Below are 24,290 nucleotides of genomic sequence, written 5' to 3' on the forward strand. Positions count from 1 at the left end.
CAGTTCCATCACATTGGCCACCTTTCAGTACTAAGAAAAATGTGGTGCGACGCTAGGGCTTTGTCCTGGTTACCTAGTGCTGCTCTGAGAAGAATATACCACAAACGGGATGGCCTTAACAAACAGGAGTTTATTCTTACAATTTAGAGGCTTTAAATCCCAGTTCAAAGTGCCAGGCTCTAGGGGCTGCATGAAAGCCCCTCAACCTTGGGGTCCCGCTCTGACTCCTGTTCCCGGCCCCCTGGAGCTAGAGGCATTTCTTCACTCAGACAGCTGCTGGTAAAGTAAAAAGGCACAGTCCTGATGTTACCAAACCACATGGCAGGCCATTAATTCAAATCCATTGTAAGTCCCCAGGTCGGCAGCAACAACACGGCCACACGCAGGGTTCAAATGTGCCATAAGCTAGAGACCACTCCCCAAGCTTGCAGGAAGCAGACCACATTCCCCAAGGCAGCTACTCAGCTACTCACAATAGATTCCACCATGGAGTTGATTACTAGTCTCATCATGGGGACTACTACATCCAGCTGCCTAGCCATTCAACCAGGCCCAGCCAAGTTGACACACAAACTGAACAACCACAGGCTTTGAGTCACATTCTATATTTTTTAAAAATTTGCTGAAACTACAGCATAATTGTTTTCAAGTTCTATGTATATAACATTGTTAATTTGCACACCTGACTCTTATTAAACAAACATGAAGATTCTATTCTCAAAGCATAATCCTGGGACCTGGAGAAAAAGCTCTTAGTGTGCTTGCTTAAAATGTCTGTCCTGAACAAGTATTGCGGTAGAGGGGAGCTATACAATCGTTATAGATTTATTACAATCGTCCCAGGTTACTCTCTGTACCTTAGTGTTCCTGATGGACTCTGCAGGAATGCCTCACTGCTCAACCAATAGAATATTTTTATTAACTGGACTACTGAATAGATTTTCAACTGGATGCCAAATAGCCTAGTAGTGGAAGATCAATATTTGGCCAGAACCAATGCAGAAGCCAAATACTGTCATTATTGTCTCCACTATTATTTGGACATAAGTTTAAATATGAAACTTCATTTTAAAAATTATTGTAACATTATTATTAATTTTCAAATAGTCATTAAAATGTTTTTGACCTTATAGTGTAGCATCAGTAATTTCTTAGACTTGCTAGCTACTAGCTTTTTTCTGAGGTTATAATACTGGACATGTTCCATGCCAAATAGACATAAGCTGGGTAGGAGATTAATTTATTTTCCTGTATTTTTTCTTAAGCTTCCTTTTTTTTTTTTTTTTTTTTTACCATGTTTGGAGCAAATATAATTTATAGTGGGATGTTGTTATATCTGATTTTGAAGTTTTTTTTTTCCTTCATGAAATTTTGATGAAGCCAAATTGACATGAGAATGATTTATTCTTACAAGGTGTGACTTATTCCCAGAAAAGACTTTTTCTTGAAAGATTCATGGCCTAAATGGATCTTAATATGTACCCATTAAATATAATTCATAAAAGCTGTTTAATTTCATAAATGCTAGTATACTGGATAATTCAGCAAGGACATCTATTATGAAATTATTCTGCTGATATTCATATTTAAATATTTATAAACATTTGTTAGCATTCATTTTCTCAGAAAGAATAAGGTTTTCAGACCAGTTTTTCTAAGAAATTCTATAAAAACCAAAATTAGCCAATTTTGATGATGTGTGGGTGCCACATAAAGGGTTGTCTATATGACCAGCCTTCACACTCATTTTCTCAGAAAGAATACAATGTTCTTCTTAATGTTTTCTAGCAAGAATACTTTCTAAATAAATAATTTCACTAAGTAAATAATTTAAAGCAATTTGGGTAAACTTGCTTCATGTTGGGGTCCTGTTAAATTCTTCTCTAAGATCCCCTATGATAGATTCTATGGTGAACTGGCTCCCTGTGAATTTTCATATATGGCAAAAGACGTTATGAAGTCTGGATTTGCAGGCTGTGGCATCTAAAAAATTCATTTTGATGTTTTTCACATTGCAGAAATAACACATGCCTGCTATAACAAGTGGAAAATGGAAGGACACAAAGATGTTTATCCCTTCTCCCTTTATTCATGTGTTGTTGTTGTTATATCCTGTGGAGTCTGTTCCAACTCCTAGTGACCCCATGTACAACAGAACAAAACACTGCCCAGTCCTCTGCCATCCTCCCAGTCACTGTGGTGTTTGAGCCCATTGTTTTAACTACTGTGTCAATCCATCTTGTTGAGGGTCTTCCTCTTTTTCACTGACTCTCCACCTTACCAAGCATGATGTTATTCTCCAGGGACTGGTCCCTCCTGATAACATAACCCAAGTATAAGAGATGATGTTTGACCATACTTGAGCATCCTGACTGTACTTCTTCCAAGACAGATTCATTCATTCTTCTGGCAGTTCAGGGTATATTCAATATTCTTTGCTAACACATAATTCAAATGCATCAATTCTTCTGCAGTTTTCCTTATTCATTGTCTAGTTTTTGCATGCATTTGAGGCAATTGAAAATACCATGGCTTGGGTTGGGCACACCTTAATTTTCAAAATGACATCTTTGCTTTTTAACACTTTAAAGAGATCTTTTGGAGCTTTGGTGGTGTAGTGGATAAAGGACTTGCTAACCGGTAGGTCAGAAGTTCAAACCCACCAGCTGCTCCATGGAAGGAAGACTGGGTGATCTACTTCTGTAAAGATTTACAGCCTTGGAAACCCAATGGGGATCTCTGTGAGACAGAAACAACTTGATGACAGTGAGTTTGGTTTTTTTTTTTGGTTTTGCAGATTTGCCCAATACAATACCTCATTTGATTTTTTTGTCTGCTGCTTCCATGGGTGATGGTTGTGGATCCAAGTAAAATGAAATCCTTGGCTACCTTAATGTTTTCTCTGATTATCAAGATGTTGCTTATTGGTCCAGTTGTGAGAATTTTTATTTTCTTTATGTTAGAATGTAATTTATATTGAAGGCTATGGTCTTTGATCTTCATCAGTAAGTGCTTCAAGCCCTCTTTGCTTTCAGCAAACAAGGGTGTGTCCTCTGCATATCGCAGTTCATGTCCTCTGCATATCGCAGTTTATTAATGAGACTTCCTCCAATTCTGATGCCTCATTCTTCTTCATGTAGTCCAGCTTCTTGGATTACTTGCCCAGCATACAGATTGAATAATTATGGTAAAAGGATACAACCCTAATGCACACTTTTGCCGTTTAATCCATGTTAACAACCTAGTTGTATTCTGCATTTTTTCCATATTCATAAATGTCGTACATCAAGAAATATACAGACACACACATGCAAATACATATGTAGAGATTTTTGTCACTTTCTATTATGCAAAAATGGAATTATATTTTATCACATATATGCTTTGACTTTCTTACCCAACAGTATTGTGGAAATCCTTTACCCTAGGTCAGTTGGCATAGCTTATTTGTGATTTTTGAGGACTGCTTAACATTTCCCACAAAATCATCAAATATAACATTATAAATATTGCACAGACTGCCAAGTTGCCACTCAATACTTCTTTTAGTACTAGAATCCCACTTTTATTCTGGGTAACAATGTGCTCAGATACAAAAACACATTATCCAGCCTTCCATGCAGCTAAATATAGCATAATGATTAAGTTCTGACCAAGGAAATATAAATAGAAGCACTATAGCCTTGGTTAGCTAGTGCTGTTGTAACACAAACACTACCTATGGTTGGCTTTAAAGAACAGAAATTTATTTTCTCCCAGTTCTGGAGACTAAAAGGCCAAAGGAGCATTTTGACTGTGTCCGTTTCTTCCATGTTGGTAGTCCTGAATTGTTCTTTGGTTCCTTGGCACTCCTCACGTGTCTCCTGTTTGTTTCCCGGTGTGTGTGTGTGTCATCTCCTTGTCTAATCTGTTTTTTTATAACTCCTAAGTGATTAGATTTAGAACCCACCCTACTGGGGTAACATCTAATTAACATAACAAATAAAACCCTGTTTTCAAACAGGATCAAATCTACAAGTACAGGAGTTAGGATTCCAATACATATTTTTGGAGAGGACACAATTCCTTCCATAACAAGGCGTTGCTAGGAACTTCAGAGAAGGCTTTTTAAAGAAGCTGACAGAGCTTGGTAATGAGCACTTTTGTTTTTTCTACCTCCTTTCTTTCTCCAAACCAAAAAAACCAAAATCACTGCCGTGGAGTTGAATCCAATTCATAGCCACCTCCTCCTTGGGTTTCCTAGGCAGTATCACTACAGAAGTAGATTGCCCAATCTTCCTTCCCAGGAGTGGCTGGTGGGTGTGAACTGCCAGCCTTCTGGTTAGTAGTCAGATGCCTTAGACACTGCACCACCAGAGCTCCCACTTTCTTTCTACTCCCTAGAATTTGAAAGATGGAGCTCCAGCAGCCCATTTAGACCCTGAGGTCATCTGAGGGTGGAAGCTGTACTTACCTTGGCAGAGCAGATAGACAGGAGGAGGCTGTCTCACCCACAACTGCAGCTGCTCACGTATGACTGCTATTCCAAATCTGGGCCTCATGCTTCCGGATTGCCCCCGCTTCCCCAAAAGGAAAATAAACTTCTATCTTCTTTTTTCAAAAAAATGTTATTTTGAGTTCCTTTTTTATGTAGCAAAGCCCAACCCTAACTGATGAGTCAGTTAAAGCCACTTGCCAGAATTTTATATTGACAGATGCATTTGATGAAACTTTAATGTTCATTGGTGTTGGCCAATACAATTGCCCTTTCTTTGAATAGGTTCAAAATCCTAGTTTATAAGTTTTCTCTAAAAGGTAGAATGTTCTCAAAGTAAAATAAACAAAATTTCTTTTTGCATACTCTAGAAACTATCTTGACATTTGTTTCCTTTGAAAGTATAAACAGTTTGATTTGAATTTGGTGTGCCAATGGGATGCATCTCATGTGGAGAAAGGTAAGTTAAATATGGAGAATTCCAGCTGCTTGAGCAAGATACATCAAGGAAACATGTTCATGTCTCCCAGTTGTCAAAGAAAACAAGCAAGATTTCTATGCATTGGCCACCTGGTCCCAGGGAGCTCTTCCTGCAGGACCAACGACAAAGGCGAAACACACTCTTAGGAAAAGTTTTCAAAGAATTTCCATTTGTTAACCAGACAGTAACTAGGAGATGCCCACCATTGGGTCATAGTTATCAGATAACTGTAAAATAAGACGAGAAAGTATGCTTTGTATAATAGTTTATTTGTATGAAATCCTACTTACAGAGAACAAATAGTGCCACATGAGGTTAGTTAAAAAAAATCTAGTTTTTAACTATAACTGATCTGAATGGAGCTCTCTATTGGAATTTTATTACAAAATGCTCAACAGTAGTAATCAAAGTGGTAAAAAAAAACTGATAGGAGAGAAAAGATAAGAATTACCAGCAATGTGAGAAATATTTTAGTCTCATGCATAACAAAATGTTATTTGAAAGTTAGTGAAATCATAATTGTAACTGGTTCATATTGTATGAGGCCTTTAATTTTAACCTTTCAAAGCATTTTGGAAGATTAATGAACCCTTATAAAATTACCCTAGGTAAGCAAATATTATTACTGTAAGTTAAAGGAGTTTAAATATTGAAAGCTATGTCGTATTATGGTTTAAAAGATTTTCTAAAAATACTATTTATTTATATTGAACAAATTCTTGAAGACAACTCTTTCACTCATGGTTTTGTATATTATTTTTAAACAGCGGGAGGACTTCAGGGCAGAAACTGAACCTTTGATGGCAAAAAAATTAAACATGTTTTCCATAATTCAGTAGAATATTATTTCAAAGTCTAGTATTTATAATTGAATTACACCAATAGGAGATACTACTTGATATTATACAATATAAAAGTCTCTCTTAGAATCTTCTCAAATGTTTCCAATGGGAATCACTATGTTTTAATAGTAAGTAAGTGAGATGAAAAGGTCAAATGTCATTTAAAAATTATTATTATTTTAGAAAATAACCACACAGTGAATCTTATGTATAAATAAATGACTATTACTTTCTTTTTATTGGCCTTCACTTTACCCTCATTATTCTTTTCGTAGCACTAGATGAATCACTTAGCTCTTTAAATTATAACCCACATCATCTCATTCCATAGATGCACACAGAAGGAGGCACGTGACTTAAATTGCTCCCAATCAGATCAAAGAGTAAAACTTGTTTTGTCTTTTCTTATCTTTTTACATACCTGAGGTCATGCAATATTTGTCCTTTTGTGATTAACATACTCCACTCAGCATATCTTCCAGCTCCATCCATATTGTAAAAGTATCACGACTTCATTTCTTCTACTCGCTGAGTACTACTCCATCGTATGTATGTAACACGTTTTGTTAATCCATTCATTTGTTAATGAGCATTTAGTTTGTTTCCACCTTTTGGCTATTAGGGACAGTGCTGCAATGAATATCTGGTGTACATGTCTTTGTTTTTTGGGTGCATACCTAGGAATGGAATTGCTGGGTCAGATGGTAGTTCTATGTTTAGTTTTCTGAGGAATCACCACACTGTATTCCACAACAGCTCTACCATTTTGCATTCCCACCAGCAATGGATAAGGGCTCCAATGCATGCTCACCAACATTTGTTCTTTTCTGCTTTTTTTTTTCTTTTTAAAGCTTAACCATTGTAGTAAAAATGAAATGGTACTTCATTGTGGCCAAAACATCTTAACTGATGGAAGGTTTGTTAAATCTAGCCAGATGCTTCCTAAACCTAAGCCAACAAAAAAGACTCTAAAAGGAAAAATAATAGTATTACATTTATAATACTTTGCTTTAAGACATTTAAGATTTTCTGCACATTTCATCCATTTTTGTCCTTGACGAGACTGTGAGGCTGCTGGGATGCAGCAGTAACTTGCTATTAACTACTTTCAACTATCTCTCAAATGGCACTTGTATTCCACTCTAGTTAAATATTAAGCAAAGTTTTTGGTGTTTTAAGCCAAATGCTTTCCCTTGACCAAATAAATATTTGTGGAGGTCTAAAAAGTATATTAATTTAATCTGAAACTTGAATTCTGCCCTATTCTTACATTTTATCTTCTGGCTTTGCTTACATCTAGTCTTTGTGTCTTAGACATTACTCATAATTTTGGTGACATCATTCAATAATTATAATTGCAATGATGACCCTTTTGGGGAGGGGCATAAGGGGCAGTGATTGCCATCTCTTCCCATTTCTATAGAGTACGGAGCTTTAAGGGGACCTGATGGCACAGTTGTTAAAATGCTGGCAGTTCAAACCCACCAGCCGCTCTTCCGGGGAAAGATGTGGCAGTCTATCTTCTTGAAGACTACCGTCTTGGAAACCTATGGAGTAGTTCTACTCTGTCCTATAGAGTCAATAGGAGTTAGTGGCCTGACTAACCCATGGCCGTGGGTGGTGGAGGGAGCTTCCGCTCCTCTCCTCCTTTTTGAATAAGTATTGGACAATGGACTTCCTGATGCTCTTAGGAAGGGCTCCCTAATCTAATGTTTTGGGAAATTCCATTAATATCTCTTTCTCAAAGGAACACATGAGGATAACTGTTATTCTTCAGCTTAAAAAATTGCAAAATCTTTATACCCCTGTCTCAGAAAATTAACTACCCAAAATTTCTTGCTAAAAACTTTTGTTTTAAAATAGTGCCTCCTTGCTTTACATTTGTAAGAACTAGACTCAGCCCTTGATTGCATGTCATAAATGGACAGTTACTTCCTGGAGGGACAGTAAGTGGAAGGGTCAGATTACATTAGACTGCCTTCCCTTACGCCAAGGCTGAAACAGATGCTCAATTGGTCCTCTAGGCGTTGGCTGGGAGCCCTGAGCAAAAACACTCCATTTCTATCTACTCCAGCACCAAGAGTGTTGCTTCAGTTCAGGCTCAGGACCGCCAGAGTCCCACAGGAACCTTGCCTTGCATGGAGTACTGGAAGCAAGCAGCATATGAATCATAAATAAAAATAAAGCATCATTTAAAAAAATCCTTTGACTCATCTGAATACTGAATAGGAATAAAGTGACATTTAAAAATACCTCTTGGCTCAGCTTTGGTGTCTTGAGTCTTCCATTTTACTGCATTTAAAGGAGTCTAAGTAAGTCTTAGCCAAGGGGAAGCAACTCCAATACTGGCTGGTTCTAAAGTACAGACTGGTCACAGTCTGACATTCACTGGGCTGTGTTTTCCTACTGGGTAGAGTTACTATGCCACAAAGACAGAACTAGTCAGACTGTTTGTTTTTTCATTTTTGTATTCAAGTGTGGCAGCCTATCCTCTGCTTCCTGTCCCCACACAGTAATCACCCGTGGGCATGGCCCATGGCTTGCTTTGGAAGGCCCTCACTATCCTCTCTCTTTTTACCTGTGACTAAATTCGCAACATTTCCAGCAAAATATAGAAGTGCACTAAAAATTTTAGTTTTTGTGACAGAGAAAATGAAAAATATATTTTTAGAAATACAAGGTAGATTCATTTTATCTAGAAAAACAATGCCTATAATAAAATCTGTCCCCACAATATCAAATTGCCTTCTTTGGAGGGAAGAAATACAACCTCATGGTTGCAACCATTCATCTTGTGAGTCCAAATATATTAGTATAAGTCTTTGTCTGCTCACACTTGATTCAAAGATACATTGAAAAGGAATTTGGCTAAAAGCACTGATAAAACCAAATGTGACCTAAGGGCTCCGACCCAAAGAAGTTATCAATAATATATTTAAGAGCTTGCACTTGGCATCTCTTATTTTATGTGTATGTATTGTATTTTGTATATATTTTGTTCTTATTTATCCTTGTCTTAATTTTCTCTATTTGATTTCAAAATATTTGCAGACTTACAGACAAGTAGTAAGAATAATATAAACAATCCCTGTGCACCCAGACTCTTCAAATGTTAACATTTTGTCTGTGCTTTGTCATTCTCTCTCTTGATGTAAATATGATGTGAAATATAAATAAATACAATATGAATATATATTTTTCAGAACCATTTGAGAGTAAATTGTAAATATAATACTCCTTTACCCCTAAATACATGACTATGTATTTTCTAAGAGTATGGACATTCTTCTACATAACTGCAGTATAGTGCCCAAATCAGGAAATGACATATGTATTTTTAAAATGTTGTGTTTGGAGCTTGAGCCCAGGGCTTCTCCGGTTACTGCAGTTGCTGCATCAGCTAGTGCTACATCATTGCACCAACTTGATTTTTACTGTTTTAAAATGAAAAGAAAAACCCAAGAGAAGGACAAGTTTTCATTTTGTTTCACTTCTAAGATACATTAAAATTAAGGTGACTTCAAATACATTCAGTGCAGAGAATCCAAGAAATCATGGAGCCTACATTATATATATAAAGTTGGCTCCATATATACATACATACATATATATATATATATATATATATATATATATATATATATAGCTCTTAAAGACTGTTTTCTTACTAGAGTCTGGATCATAGACAAAAATCTGTAGATTTTTTTCTTCTTCAAAAACTAGACTAACTGTGGCGTTGCTCTTTGTAGACGTAAGAATATATGACTCTTAACAGAGTGTTTCACATAATAAAGGCTTTTGATTTTGATAAAGTCAATTTTAACCATTTTTCATTTTATGAATTGTGGTTTTGGTGTCAAGTCTGAGAATTCTGTTTTCCTAGCCCTAAATCCAGGAGGTTTTCTCCAATGTCTAAATATCTTATAGTTTTATCTTCCACATTTAAGTCCATCATTGAGTTTGAGTTAATTTTTGTACAGGGAATGAGATTAAGGTCAACACTCTTTTGCCTATAAATGTCCAATTGCTTCAGCACCTTTTGTTGAAAAGATAATCTTTCCTTCATTGAATTGCTTTTACACCTTTGTCAAAAATCAATTGTACATGTTTGTGTGGGTTTATTTCTCAGTTTTCTATTTTGTTCTTTTTATCTGAATGTCCATTTTTCTCCAAATACCACACTGCACCGTCTTGCTTGTTGTTGCTAGGTGACATCAAGTCAGTTCAGTCTCATAGCAACCCCCTGCACAATGGAATGAGACACTGCCCAGCCCTGTGCCATGTGCACCATCATTGCTGTGTTTCAGCCCGTTGCTGCCCCCACAGCCACTCATTGCAGGTCTTCCACTTTTTCTCTGACACTACTAAACCAAGCACGATGTCCTTCTTCAGGGACCGTTCCTCCTGATCACATGTCCAAAGTATGTGCGTCTAAGGAACATTCTGACTATACTTCCAAGACAGATTTGTTTGTTCTTCTGGCAGATCATTCACTATTCTTTGCCAGTACCATTATTCAAATGCATCAGTTCTTCAGTCTTCCTTATTCATCATCACCCTGCTTTCATATGCATATCTAGCTCATCTATATCTTGTACCTACATCAGTCTTGAATACAGGTGATGGATCCCTTCCATTTGATTCATCTTTTTCAAATTGTTTTTGCTGTTTAAATTCCTTTGTCTTTCCATATAAATTTTAGAACAATCTTGTCTATTTTTGATTTTTTTCCCTAGGAATTTAATAGCAATTGTGTTAAGCCTGTATGCTTACTAATTTGGGGAAAATTGACATCTTTACTATACTAAATTTTCTAATGCTTGAACATGGTGTGTTTCTCCATTTATTTAGGTCTTTTTGATTTCTTTCATCATTATTTTCTATTTTCAGCATACAATTCCTATATTTGTTTTGTTATATTTACAACCAATAATTTCAGTTTTTGAGTGATGGTAAATGTTAATTGCATTTTGAGTTTTGGTCCACTTGGCCTCTGTTGACTCCTGCAGGAGGGGTCTCCTTGTTTCTGGGGGCAGGTTAGACTCCCAACCACCTGCTAGGCCACCACTGATTCTTCCTGCTTGGTAGGGATTTGCCTCCTTACATCTCCCCATGTTGGCTCTGCTGATAACATGGTGAATGAGGATAGCCTTGGTACTGCTTGGCTGTCATGAAATCCTGACTCACCAATAGGCCTGCTCTGACACCACTCCAATGGGGCATTGGAGGTATCCCTCATTACTGTTGAATGATGGTGGAAGTTTAGTCAGTGGTGTCTGTTGACAGTGAGCAGATAACAGGTGTGTGCTAGAGCATTTTTTGTCTGATCCTGTTGGTGTTTTCAGGTTGGTAAACTTTTTGCTCCCATTCTGGGATATATCAGGCAAACAAATACCTGAGAAACTCACCACTGTGTTATTGTTGGGGCCCTGAGGTCCTCCAAGGTACCCAGTTTTCCTTCCACTTACCTTTCAGAGCCCTCTTATGTTTGTTTACATATAGCGTCCAGGGTTTGGTTTTATCACTGTTGTTATGTGCCATCCAGTCGCCTCTGACTCATAGTGACCCTATACACAGCAAAACAAAACACTGCCCAGTCCTGCGCCAGCTCCATGATCGCCACTATACTTGAGCCCATTGCCGCAGCCACTGTGTCAATCCATCTCATGGAGGCCCTCCTCCTCCCTCGTTGACCCTCCACCTTACCAAGCATGACATCCTTCTCCAGGGAATGGTCCCTTCTGACAACATGACCAAAGTAGGTGAGACGAAGTCTGGCCATTCTGGCTTCCAAGGAGCATTCTGGCTGCACTTCCTCCAGGACAGATTTGTTAGTTCTTTTAGCAGTCCACAGTACTTTTAGCATTCTTCGCCAGCACCGCAACTCAAAAGCATCAACTCTTCTTCAGTCTTCTTTATTCATGGTCCAGCTCTCACATGCATACCAGGCAATTGGAAATATCATGGCTTGTGTCAGGTGCACCTTCATCTTCGGGGAGACATCTCTGCTCCTCAGCACTTCAAAGAGGTCCCTTGCAGCCGACTTGCCCAGTACTATACGTCGTCTGTTATCCTGAGTGCTGCTTCCATTGGTGTCAATTGTAGAACCAAGCAATGTGAACTGTTTGACAACTTCAATCTTTTCTCCATTTATCGTGATGCTGCTTATAGGTCCAGTTGTGAGAATTTTTGTTTTCTTTATATTGAGATGTAATCCATACTGCAGACTGTATTCTTCAATCTTCATCAGTAAGTGCTTCAAATCATCCTCACTTTCAGCAAGCAAAGTTGTGTCGTCAGCATACTGCAGGTTGTTAACGAGCCTTCCTCCAGTCCTGATGCCACATTCTTCTTCATATAGACCAGCTTCTCGGATTATTTGCTCAGCATATAGATTGAATAAGTATGTGAAAGGATACAACCCTGACACACTCCCTTCTAATTTTTAAGCCATGCGGTGTCCCCTTGTTCTGTTCAAATGACAGCCTCCTGGTCTATGTACAGGTTCCTAATGAGTACAATTAAGTGTTCTGGAATGTTATCCACAATTTGTTATGATCCACACAATCAAATGCTTTTGCATAGTCAGTAAAACACAAGTAAACATCTTTCTGGTATTCTTTGCTTTGAGCCAAGATCCATCTGACATCAGCAATGACATCCCTTGATCCATGTCTTCTTCTGAATCCAGCCTGCACCTCTGGAAGTTCTCTGTCAATATGCAGCTACAACCGTTTTTGAATTACCTTCAGTAAGATTTTTCTTGTGTGTGATATCAGTGATATTGTTCAATAATTTCTGCATTCGGTGGGATCACTTTTCTTTGGAATGGGTACAAATACGGATCTCTTCCAATCAGTCGGTGTTCTGGTTACCTAGTGCCACTCTAACAGGAATATAAACCACAAATGGGATGGCCTTAACAAACAGGAGTTTATTTTCTCACAATTTGGAGCTTTAAGTCCAAGTTCAAAGTGCCAGGCTCTAGGAGCTGTGTGAAAACCCCTTAACTTTGGCCTTCAGCTCTGCCTCTTGCTCCCAACCCACAGAAGCTAGAGGCATCTCTTCACTGAGGCAGCTAGGGGCTGCTGAGGCTAACACTGCCCAAGGTCAACAAATAAAATAGCACAGTCCTGATGTTAACAAACCACATGGCAGGCCGTTAATTCAAGTCCATTGTACGTCCCAAGGTCAGCAAAGCATGACAGGCTGCTGAACAACGACACAGCTACATGCTGGGTCCAAGCATGCCATAGGCTAGAGACCATTCCCCAAGGCTTCTGCTTTTATACAGGAAGCAGACCACATTCCCGAAGGCAGCTACTCAGCTGTTCCCAGTAGATTCCACCATGGAGTTGATTTTCAGTCTCATCATGGAGAATACTACGTCTAGCTGCCCAGCCACTCAACCAGGCCCAGCCAAGTTGACACACAAACTGAACTACCACAGTTGGCCAGGTAACTCTCTTCCAAATTTCTTGGAATAACTGAGTGAGTGCCTCCATTGGGGCATCCATTTGTTGAAATATCTCAATGGGTATTCCATCAATTCCTGGAGCCTTGTTCTTCGCCAATTCCTTTGGTGTAGCTTTGACTTCTTCCTTCAATACCATTGGTTCTTGATCATATGCCACCTCCTGAAATGGATGAACATCAACCAGTTCTTTTGGGTACAGTGACTCTTCATATTCCTTCCATCTTCTTTTGATGCTTCCTGCATCATTCAATATTTTGGCCATAGAATCTTTCAATATTGCAACTCGAGGGTTAATTTTTTTTTCCTCAGTCTTTCATTTCTGAGAAATGCCAAGCATGTTCTTCCCTTTTGGTTTTCTAACTCCAGGTCATTGTATATTTCATTACAGTAATTGACTTTGTCTGCTCAAGCTGCTCTTTGAAATCTTCTGTTCAGCTCTTTTATCCTGTTGCTTCTTCCATTTGCTTTAGCTACTCAGTGTTCAAGGGCAAGTTTCAGAGTTTCTTCTGATATCCAGTTTAGTCTTTCCCTCTTTTCTCATCTTTTTAATGACCTCTTGCTTTCTTTATGGATGATGTTCTTGATATCCCACAATTCTTCTGGTTTTCAGTTATTGGTGTTCAAAGTATCAAATCTATGCTTTAGATGGTCTCTAAATTCAGGAGGGATATATTCAAGATCATATTTTGGTTCTCATGGACTTGTATTAATTGTCTTCAACTTGAAGTTGAACTTGCATATGGGCAGTTGATGGTCTGTTCCACAGACAGCTCCTGGCCTTGTTTTGGCTGAAGATATTGAGCTATTCCATGACCTCTTGCTACAGATGTAATCAATCTGATTCCTGTGTACTCCATCTGGTGAAGGCCATGTGTATAGCTGCCGTGTGTGTTGTTGACAAAAGGTATTTGCAATGAATAAGTCATTGGTCTTGCAAAATTCTATCATGCGATCTCCAGCATTATTTCTGTCGCCAAGGCCAAATTTTTCAACTACTGGTGATTTTGCTTTCTTTCCAACTTTTGCATTCCAGTCACCAGTGATAATTAACACATCTTGATAGCACATTCGGTCAATTTCAGACTGCAGAAGTTGCTAAAAATATTCAATTTCTTCATCTTTGGCTTTGGTGGTTGGTTCATAAATTTGAATAGGAGTCATATTAACTGGTCTTCCTTGTAGGCATATGGATATTATCCTATCACTGACAGCACTGTACTTCAGTACAGATCTGGAAACATCCTTTGTGATGATGAATGCCACACCATTTCTCTTTAAATTGTCATTCCCAGCATAGTAGATCATATGGTTGTCTGATTCAAAATGGCCAAAAACGGTCCATTTCAGCTCACTAATGCCTAGGATATCAATCTTTATGCATGCCATTTCATTTTTGACAACTTCCAATTTTCCTAGATTCATACTTCGTACATTCCATGTTCCAATTATTAATGGATGTTTGCAGCTGTTTCTCCTCAATTTGAGTCATGCCGTGTCAGCAAATGGAGGTCTCGAAAGGTTTACTCTATCCCTATCAGCAAGGTTGGTCCTACTTTGATGATGCAGCTCTTTCCTAGTCATATTTTGACAGCCTTCTGACCTAAGGGACTCATCGCCCTGCACTGTATCGGGTAATGCTTTCAGTTTTATCACTAGAAGTCGAGAAAAGTACATCTATTCTATCCAGAAGCAGAAATCTGGATTATAGATAGATTTTTATAGAATTTCCTGCCAGATCAAGAATGAGGTATGAGGGAAATAGAGGAGTCTAGGATGATACCAAGATTTTTTGCCTTATCCACTAGAAGACTAGAGTTGCTATCAACAGAGGTGGGGAAGAATGTGGAAGGTACTTTTTTGGGAGGAGTTGTATCTGGAGCTCCGTTGGAAAAGTTAAGTTGGAGGTGCTTATTAGACATTCAGTGGAGATGTTGGATAAACAGTTAAATATGCTGATCTATACTTCAATGGCAAGGTCTAGGGATGGTATAAAATTGGAAATTATCAGCATAAACATGATGTTTACAGCCCTGAGAGTGAATGAAATCACCATGATAGGGAATGAAGATAAGGGAAAGAAGCTGTTTCAATATTTAAAGATTTGGGAGGGGTAGCAGAATCACAGAGAAGAAAGAACAGCCAGTGAGATAGGAAGAAAACCAGGAATCCAATTGAAAGAAGTGTCATTGCTTCGAGGGTCTTTGTAATTTGTTGCCTAATTCAAATTCTACATCATAAGGTTTTGTACCTTAATTTCTTTTATATTTACACCTCAGTGCTGTAGGGAGTGCTGTTTTGGGCAGAGGACCAAAAGGCACTGTCTTGGGTCAGATCGAAAAACCCTGTGTAATGTGTTTGGAATCCCTGGGTGGTGCCAATGGCTGGCTGCTAACCAAAAGATCTGCAGTTTGAGTCCACCCAGGGGCACCTTGGCAAGTGATCTGCTGATCTGCTTCCAAAAAGTCAGCCAATGAAAGCCTAACGAAGCACAGTTCTACTCTGACACACATGGGGTTGCCATGAGTCGAGATCGACTGGATGGCAACAGGTGGTGGGACTGTGTAGTGCATTTGCACACATGACCATAAATCCCGAGTGGGATATTGCTAAGGACAAAAAATTGCCAAGAAATTTTAAACTTTTCCCAGGAGTTTTACTGTTAGTGGCAAATTGGTATTGTAATTTTGAAACATACCACGTGTTATGTATACTGTAGGATAAAGCAACTAAATGAACTTTACTGTTGGTAAGGAATCTGGGTACTCTGTGATGCTCATCTACCTAATTGTAGGCACACACCTCCAGTTCTGGTTCTTCCATAAAGGAATTTTCTTTCTCCTCCTCCTTCTTCTTCTCTTTTTCCCTTTTCTTATCATTCTATTACTGATCTTTAATGTGATTCGGTCTTCACTACTTCTAAACTTGTAAAGACTTACTTTATGGCCAGGGTGTGATCTATTTTCATAAATATTCCATGTGCACTTGAAAAGACCAGATATTAACTTTTCCTTTTCTGTTGTTAGTAATTTGTCAGGTGTAACTATTTCTATTCAGATTGTATAGAAGAGCTCCCTCCTCTCCCTACAACAAAAACAACAAAAAACTTGAGAGTGGGAAATGCCCTTCATTGATGTACTCACTTCAGTTCTGAATACATTTTTAATAAGTGACCAAACATTTCAAAAATAAGGGATAGGCAGACTGATATTGGGAGTCTAGAGAAAGAATATATTAAATTCCTTAAGTAAATTGACTTTCTAAAGCTGTCAATTTCCCCCCCCAAGACTTGAGCTGTGTATGTTCATATGTCATAAGTTAGCATGATTTTGGGGAGTAGTATTTCTGCATCACTGTTCAACGTTTTACATGATAAGCTCTTTGGTATTTTACTCACGTACCTCTTTACATGAAAATAGCACTGAAGGGCTATTAGTTTTGGTAATTCTGATTTAAGTTCCTATGTTTGATTTGATTTCTGTGTAAACTATCTTAAAATTATCACTATTTAAAATTATATGAGACAAACTACAATACCGGCTTGCCACTAATTAACTCCTTGACATTAGGCAAACCACGTCTCAGTCTCTTAATACCTTAGCGGGAGCTAGTACTTAGTACTCTATATAATTTCACAAGGTTTGGAATGGAGATGAATACAAAAATTAAAAGTCAAAGCCTTTTTGCATATGAGATGGTACAGATCTGCGAGCTATAATGCTATTACGATCATCTTCTTAATGGAGCATGACAAAATATAGTGTAAAAGGTTTGTAAAGGCTACAAAAATATCCAATTGAAGTAAGCACAACAGCTCGAAGCGCATGCGCAGAGGATTCCGTCGGGGCTGTAGATAAGTGGGTGGAGGAAAGAAATAGGTGGGGTTCTACACTGGCCACTCCTCTTAGTTAGGCGCCTTGAACACAGGCTTGTCCATGACGTCACGGGAGGTTGGTACTTCCGCTTCCGGTTAGTGGCTGTCTCTTTCTTCCTGTCCGGCTGGAAAGATGGCGTCCCGCAAGGAAGGCACTGGCAGTGCAGCTCCCTCTTCCAGCTCCACCACGGGTGCTGCAGGGAAAGGCAAAGGCAAAGGAGGCTCCGGAGACTCGGCCGTGAAACAAGTGCAGATCGATGGCCTGGTGAGTTGGGTTTGGTCCCCTCGGGCCCACGTGGGGAGCGCAGTTCCCATCGCTGTCCGGCCAGGCCCGTTTTCGTGCTGCCTTCCCTCTGGGCTTGGTGAGGCTGGGCCAAAGTTTTTCCTTGGCCCTCTTTCTTGATCTTCACGTGTTCGGGTGATGCGGCGGCCTTCTCCAGCTTTTGACGGAGGAATTTAGGATTGAGAAAAGGGATCGTGGTTTGTGTGACAGATGCTTGGGGTCTTGTTTTGAGATACTCGCTTTGATGTGGAGAAAGTAGTATGGGAGACAAGTAGGTGACGGAACTGTTGAGAAGGATGTAGGACCCTAGTGGAGGGCTCCTGAAAAGGGAGAGTAAAGCAGAATTTTCACTGATTCCTTTGCTAGGATCTGGTGTCTAACTTTTTAATTGTAGGCTTTCTTTTTAGCCACTTTTCTGAGCTTACATGTCAGAGCTGAAACTACGTAATTGGAATAAACTCTCAGTAATGTTCATTCTCGAGGACTTAAAAGAATAAAGAGAATTGCCTTGCGTGTATTTAGTGGTTGAGGTTCGTTTCTAAGGAAATGTAGGTAAGGAAATGGACTAAGGGAAGAGAGACGTACAGAATGATGTGAAAGTTTGTTTTTATTGTTTCCAACCAAAGTGCATGTGTACCACCTTCTGGCTTTAAAAACATCCTTCCCGTTGAAGCCTTCCTGCCTCTCTTTAAAAAGCATCCTCCTTTTACTTTTTCTTTCTCTGGCACACATTTTGATCTTCTTTTGTCTGTTCATTTAACATTAGCCCGGGTCTTAGACATTTGTAATAAAGAATTATTTTAAACTTCATTTGAAAAATTTAATTGCAGGGAGATAGGTTTACATGAAGGTGCCCTGGGATGGGATGAGTGTGTGCTTGAGTGCTAACCAGAAGGCGGCCAGTTGGAACCAAGCTGCCTGGCGGTTTGTCTGTGGGAGGAGAGACCTGACCAGCTGTTGCAGAGATTTCCGCCTAGGAAACCCCGTACAGTAGTTGTACTCTGTTGTATAGGATCGCTGTGAGTCACAATTGGCTCAGCACCCAACAACAACAACAAAAATGTTTTTGTGTGTGAAACTACTGATACTTTTAATAGTTTAATCTGTTGAACTCAAGGAAACTAGGAAAAGAAGTATGGGTTAGTGAAGGATAAGATGACTAAGAACCTAGCCTCTGGAGGCATTCAGTCTTCCAGGCTCTGTGATCTTAGGCAGGTTAGCTTCCAAGCCTCACTTCTTCATCTGCCCAATGAGGATGTGAAGTAATTATGTCACAGACTTGTTGAAAATTCATATGGTGACACGCAGTAAGCGCTTAATAATTGTTAGGTATGGTTGTAATTAGTATAAGGTCTTTAGATCACAGGGTTTGAAAGATGATGGCAAGAAATTAACTTTGGAAATTCCATGATCTGCGTTATCACTTGCATAATACTCAGTGTATTCTTCTTATGCTTCTGATTTCATCTACACTGTCAGAGGCAAGTGTGTATCAGAATATCTTTAGAGATTGAGAATCAGTTGGTGGGAAGACTTGAACTAATGAGAAACCGAATCCCAAACACACTGCCATTGACTTGATTTTGGCTCACAGTGATCCTAAAGGACAAAGTAGAATTGTCCCATAGGATTTCTAAGGCTGCAAATCTTCGCGGAAGTAGACTGTCTTATCTTTCCTCCATGGAGCGGCTGGTGAGTTTGAACTGCCGACCTTTTGATTAGCACGTGAATGCTTTTACCATCCACCACAGCTCCTTGAAACAGTAAAAGTAAGTACCAAATTTAATACTGATTCAGTTTGGTTTAGTTATAAAACCACTCTTTGAACCGCTTGGTTTCCAGAGTTGAAAATAGAACATCTTAGTGACATTTGGCTGTTAGGTGGCATCAACTTGGCTCTGACTCACAGCAACCCTATGTACAACAGAGCGAAACAGTGCCCAGTCCTTTGCCATCCTCGCAGAAGCAAGATTGGACGATCTACTTCCATAAAGGTGTACTGCCTCAGTAACCCGATGGGGGTTGCTGTGGATCAGAATCGATTCGATGGCAGTGGGTGGGTTGCCATCCTCACAGTCCTCGTTATGTTCGAGCCCATCTGTTCTGGTTACCTAGTGCCGTTCTGACAAGAATATACCATAAATTGGATGCTTGAACAAACAGGAGTTTATTCTTTTACAATTTCAGAGGCTGTAAGTCCAAGTTCAAAGTGCCAGGCTCTAGGGGCTGAGTGAAAGCCCTTTAACCTTGGGTCTCAGCTCTGCCTCTTGCTCCTGGCCCACTGAAGCTAGAGGCATCTCTTCACTTAGACAGCTGCTGACTGCTGAGGCTGAGAAGCCCAAGGTTGACAAGTAAAAAGGCAGAGTCCTGATGTTACCAAACCACACAGCAGGCCAGTAATTCAAGTCTGTTGAAAGTCCCAGGATCAGCAGAGCATGGCAGGCTGCTGAACAACAACTCGGCTACATGCAGGATTCAAGCATGCCATAAGCTAGAGACAGTTCCCCAAGGCTTCCCCTTATATACGGGAAGCAGACCACATCCCTGAGGCAGCTACTCAGCTGCTCACGGTAGATTCCACCATGGAGTTGATTACCAGTCTAGTCATGGGGAATACTACATTCAGCTGCCCAGCCACTCGACCAGGCCCAGCCAAGCTGACACACAAACTTAACTACCACACCACCTTTGCTGCCATTGTGTCAGTTCATCTCATTGAGGGTCTTCCCCTTTTTTGCTGCTCCTCTTTGGACAACATGATACTGTTCTCCAGGGACTGGTCCCTTCCAACAATGTGACCAAAGTAGGTGAGACAATGTCTGGCTGTTCTCACTTCTAAGAAGCATTTCAGCTTGCTTCTTCCAAGACATATTCATTTGTTCTTCTGGCAGCCTGTGGTGTTTTCAGTATTCTTTGCCAACACTACAATTCCTATGCATTAATTCTTCTCCAGTCTTCCTTATTCATTGTCTAGCTTTCACATGCATATGAGGCAATTGAAAATACCATGGCTTGCGTCAGGGACACCTCAGTTTTGAAAGTGAGTTCTTCGCTCTTTCAACACTTTAAAGAGATATTTTCAGCAGATTTGCCCAGTACAACACATCCTTTATTTCTTGACTGCTGCTTCCGTGTCTGTTGATTGTCTGAGTAAAAGGAAATCCCTGACAGCTTGTCTTTTCTCCATTTATCATGATGCTGCTTACTGGTCCAGTTGTGAGGATTTTTGTTTTCTTTATGTTGAGGTATAATCCATACTGAAGGCTGTTGTCTTTGATCTTCATCAGTAAGTGCTTCAAGTCCTCTTCACTTTTAGCAAACAAGATTGTGTCATCTGCATTTTGCAGATCGTTAATGAGTCTTCCTCCAATTGTGGTGCCACGTTCTTCTTCACATAGTCTAGCTTCTAGGATTATTTGCTTGTTATACAGATTAAATAAGTATGGTGAAAGGATACAACCCTGATACATACCCTTTCTGATTTTGAACCCCTTGTTCTGTTTGAATGACTGCCTCTTGGTCTATGTACAAGTTCCTTAATCCCTATGCACAACAAAGTGTTCTGGAATTCTCATTCTTCACAATGTTACCCATAATTTGTTAGGATCCACACAGACAGATACCTTTACATGGTCAGTGAAACACGGGTAAACATCTTTCACGTATTCTTTGCTTTCAGCCAAGATCCTTCTGACATCAGCAATGATATCCCTCATTCCATGTGCTCTTCTGAATTCGGCTTGAATCTGTGGAAGTTCCCTGTCAGTATACTTGTACTTGAGGAGCTCTGGTAGCATAGTGCCTAAGGCACTTGACTGCTCACCAGAAGGCTGGCGGTTCAAACCCACCAGCCACTCCTCGGAAGGAAGGTTGGGCAATCCTACTTCCGTAGTGATACTGCCTCGGAAACCCAAGGAGGGGTCGCTATGAGTCGGGGCCGACTCCATGGCAAACAACAACAACAACATAATAATCTTGGGAGCTCTGGTAGCATAGTGGCTAAGACACTTGCCTGCTAACCAGACGGCTGGCGGTTCAAACCCACCAGCCACTCCTCAGAAGGAAGGTTGGGCAATCCTACTTCCGTAGTGATACTGCCTCGGAAACCCAAGGAGGGGTCGCTATGAGTCGGGTTTGACTCGACGGCACATAACAACAACAACAACATACTTGTACAACTGTTTTTGAATTATCTTCAACAAGATTTTGTTTGCATGGGATATTAATGATATGGTAGATCTGCTCCCATAGGGTTTCCAAGGCTGTCATTGTTATGGAAGCAGACTGCTACATTTTCCTTCTGCAGAGCAGCTGGTAAGTCTGAACTGCTGACCTTTTGTTTGGCAGCTGAGTGCTTTAACCACTGTGCCACTTAGGCTCTTCACTGTCTTAACGGTAGCGATCAAGCCAGACTTGTTTAGTGCACTGTTTCCAAGTATCTAGAATAATGCCTAGGATCCGTGCGTGGTGCAGATGATTTACACTCCACTGTTGACCTAAAGACTGATGGTTTAAACCCATGCAGTGGTCCCTTGGAAGAAAGTCTTTGTGGTCTGCTTCTGTAAAGATTGCTGTCAACAAAATCTTATGGAATAGTTCTACTTTGTAACATATAGGGCTGCAGGGATTTAGAATCAACTCAATGGCAGTGGTTTTGGTTTCAGAACAATACATGACACATAGAAGACATTTATTTTTGAATGAATTACCACTTTTTTGTCTATCAATTTCTTGTCTGTAAGAAAATTGCTAATGTAAATTGAGCACCTAATCTTTATAAGACCTTGTGTAAAACTATTTCACTAGATTGTATGTGATGCTTACAGTATCTTTCAGAGATAGACCTTATTTGTGCCTTACTTATTAACCTGATGGTTATTCAGACCAAAAGAGAAAATACTGGTGACAGTACTTTGTGAGATGAGATGAATATTTCCAGTGTGTAAAGGACTTAAGCTGTGCTGTGATATGTATCCCTGTATACTCTTTTTTATGACACTGTATAAAGTTCCAGAGACAGATAACAGCTTGTAAAACTTTGATAAAATGGAAACTGTCTGAAAATCCTAGTTTCTGGAAGAATCTAGTCTGGTCTTTTATTTTAATGCTTCAAAGAAAAAATAGTTACATGGCTTTTGGTTCATTATTTCAGTTTTATGTTTTTCAGTGGAGAATTACTTGTTTCACATACATGAATTTTTCAGTTAGATAACTTTTGAAATCATTGAAGCATCAAAACATTTTACCTTTTAGCCCTTTTCATTGTAACTCTTTCTGAAGCGCATTTCATGATTTTCTCACTCTTTAATCAGAGCATTTTAAACACATGCTAACCGTGTTTTGATGACTTTATCATTGAGAGCATAGGTTGATAAACTCAAACCCATACTGGCTATTTGTTGTTTTTGTTGTTATTTGCCATCGAGTCAGCCCCGACTCATAGCGACCCCTCCTTGGGTTTCCGAGGCAGTACCACTACGGAAGTAGGAATGCCCAACCTTCCTTCCGGGGAGTGGCTGGTGGGTTTGAACCGCCAGCCTTCTGGTTAGCAGTCCAGTGCCTTAGGCACTGTGCTACCAGAGCTCCTTAGTAGGCCTGAAGAATCCCTCTAGATGTTTAAGTCTTTATTTCTATACCAAATGTCTTCTGTCTTTGAATTTTAGGTGCTTGGACTATATATATCTTTCTCTTTGGTTGCTTCGTATTTTTTGTTGAATATATCTTTTATCCCCTTGATTTCTAGCATTTTGTTCGCTGTGGATGAAAAAGTAAGAATGAAAAATATAAGTAGTTTTGTTAGTGTTATTTTTCACATGAGAGTAAGTGTAGTTTGAGGATTAAATTTTCAGTCTGATATTTTGACAGCTTAGTTTTTTTTTTGCTTAGACAAGTTAGATGTTATGGGTTATAAATAGTAATTTTCTATAATAGAGGAAAAGGGGTTGAAATGCATTATTACATAGTAGCTTCAGGAGCTGGTTAGACCAGTATTATCCAGATTATACATATGATTCAGCCACTAGTAGAGGCTGGGTGACTATTCAGGGGCATGTACTGGAGTTTGAGCTCTAATTGTATCTTGCCATCCTTGATTCATTGTACCTTTTATTATAGCTGCTTCATATGTTGTAGATAATCAGTAGATATTAGCTCTGCTTATATGCAGGGTACTGTTCTAAGTACTTTACACATATTACAGCATTGACCATCTTTGATAAACTCAAACAAAGCTCACTGCCATTGAGTTGATTCTGACTCACTGTGACCCCCTTTGGGTTTCTGAGGCAGTAAATCTTTACGGAAGTAGATTGCCCAGTCTTCCTTCAGTGGTTAGCAGTCAAACGCCTTAGGCACTGTGCCACCAGAGCTCTTTGATAGAGGAACCATTATTATCTCTATTTTACAAACGAGGAAAGAGGTTCAAATAGATTTTGTGACTTGAGTGATGTTGGGGGAAAATAGAAAGATATCCACAAACTAACTAATGTTTCTTGTTCAAGTGTCAGAAAATTTATTTTCTAAAACTTTAGTCTCTTACAAACTTAAAACACAGAAAGCTAATATATTAGACAGGACTTTTATATTAAGTCCTCTGTTATGTTCTAGGAGAAAATTTGTAACTATAAGACATCAATTTAGTAACTATTCTCAAGTTTAGAAAAATAGACCTTTTAGCCTATGAGTCACATAGATTAAGATACTGGGAATCAACATTGAAGAAGATGGAAGGTTGCAGCGTAGTAAATTACTTAGTGTGGCTTTTCTACCCTTAAGTCTTTGTAAACTCCAAGGTGGGATTTGCTATGAGCAACTGAGGAGCTCCTGATTGCTGAAGGTGTCCACCTGGAGTATTTCTGTTGGG

General features: G+C 39.3%; 1 protein-coding gene across 1 annotated transcript in view; it reads left to right on the forward strand.

The window, feature by feature from the left end:
• Nucleotides 1-17,278: 17,278 nt before the first annotated feature.
• The window catches only part of EIF3H (eukaryotic translation initiation factor 3 subunit H), a 127,614-nt gene continuing 120,602 nt past the window's right edge, over nucleotides 17,279-24,290 (forward strand). Inside the window, exon 1 of the mRNA XM_007946856.2 lies at nucleotides 17,279-17,410. Coding sequence (XP_007945047.1) covers nucleotides 17,279-17,410 — 132 coding nt within the window. The remainder of the gene's footprint in view (nucleotides 17,411-24,290) is intronic.

Source organism: Orycteropus afer, unplaced genomic scaffold, assembly GCF_000298275.1.
Source record: "Orycteropus afer afer isolate SDZICR_OR568_19922 unplaced genomic scaffold, OryAfe1.0 scaffold00173, whole genome shotgun sequence".
NCBI lineage: Eukaryota > Metazoa > Chordata > Mammalia > Tubulidentata > Orycteropodidae > Orycteropus > Orycteropus afer.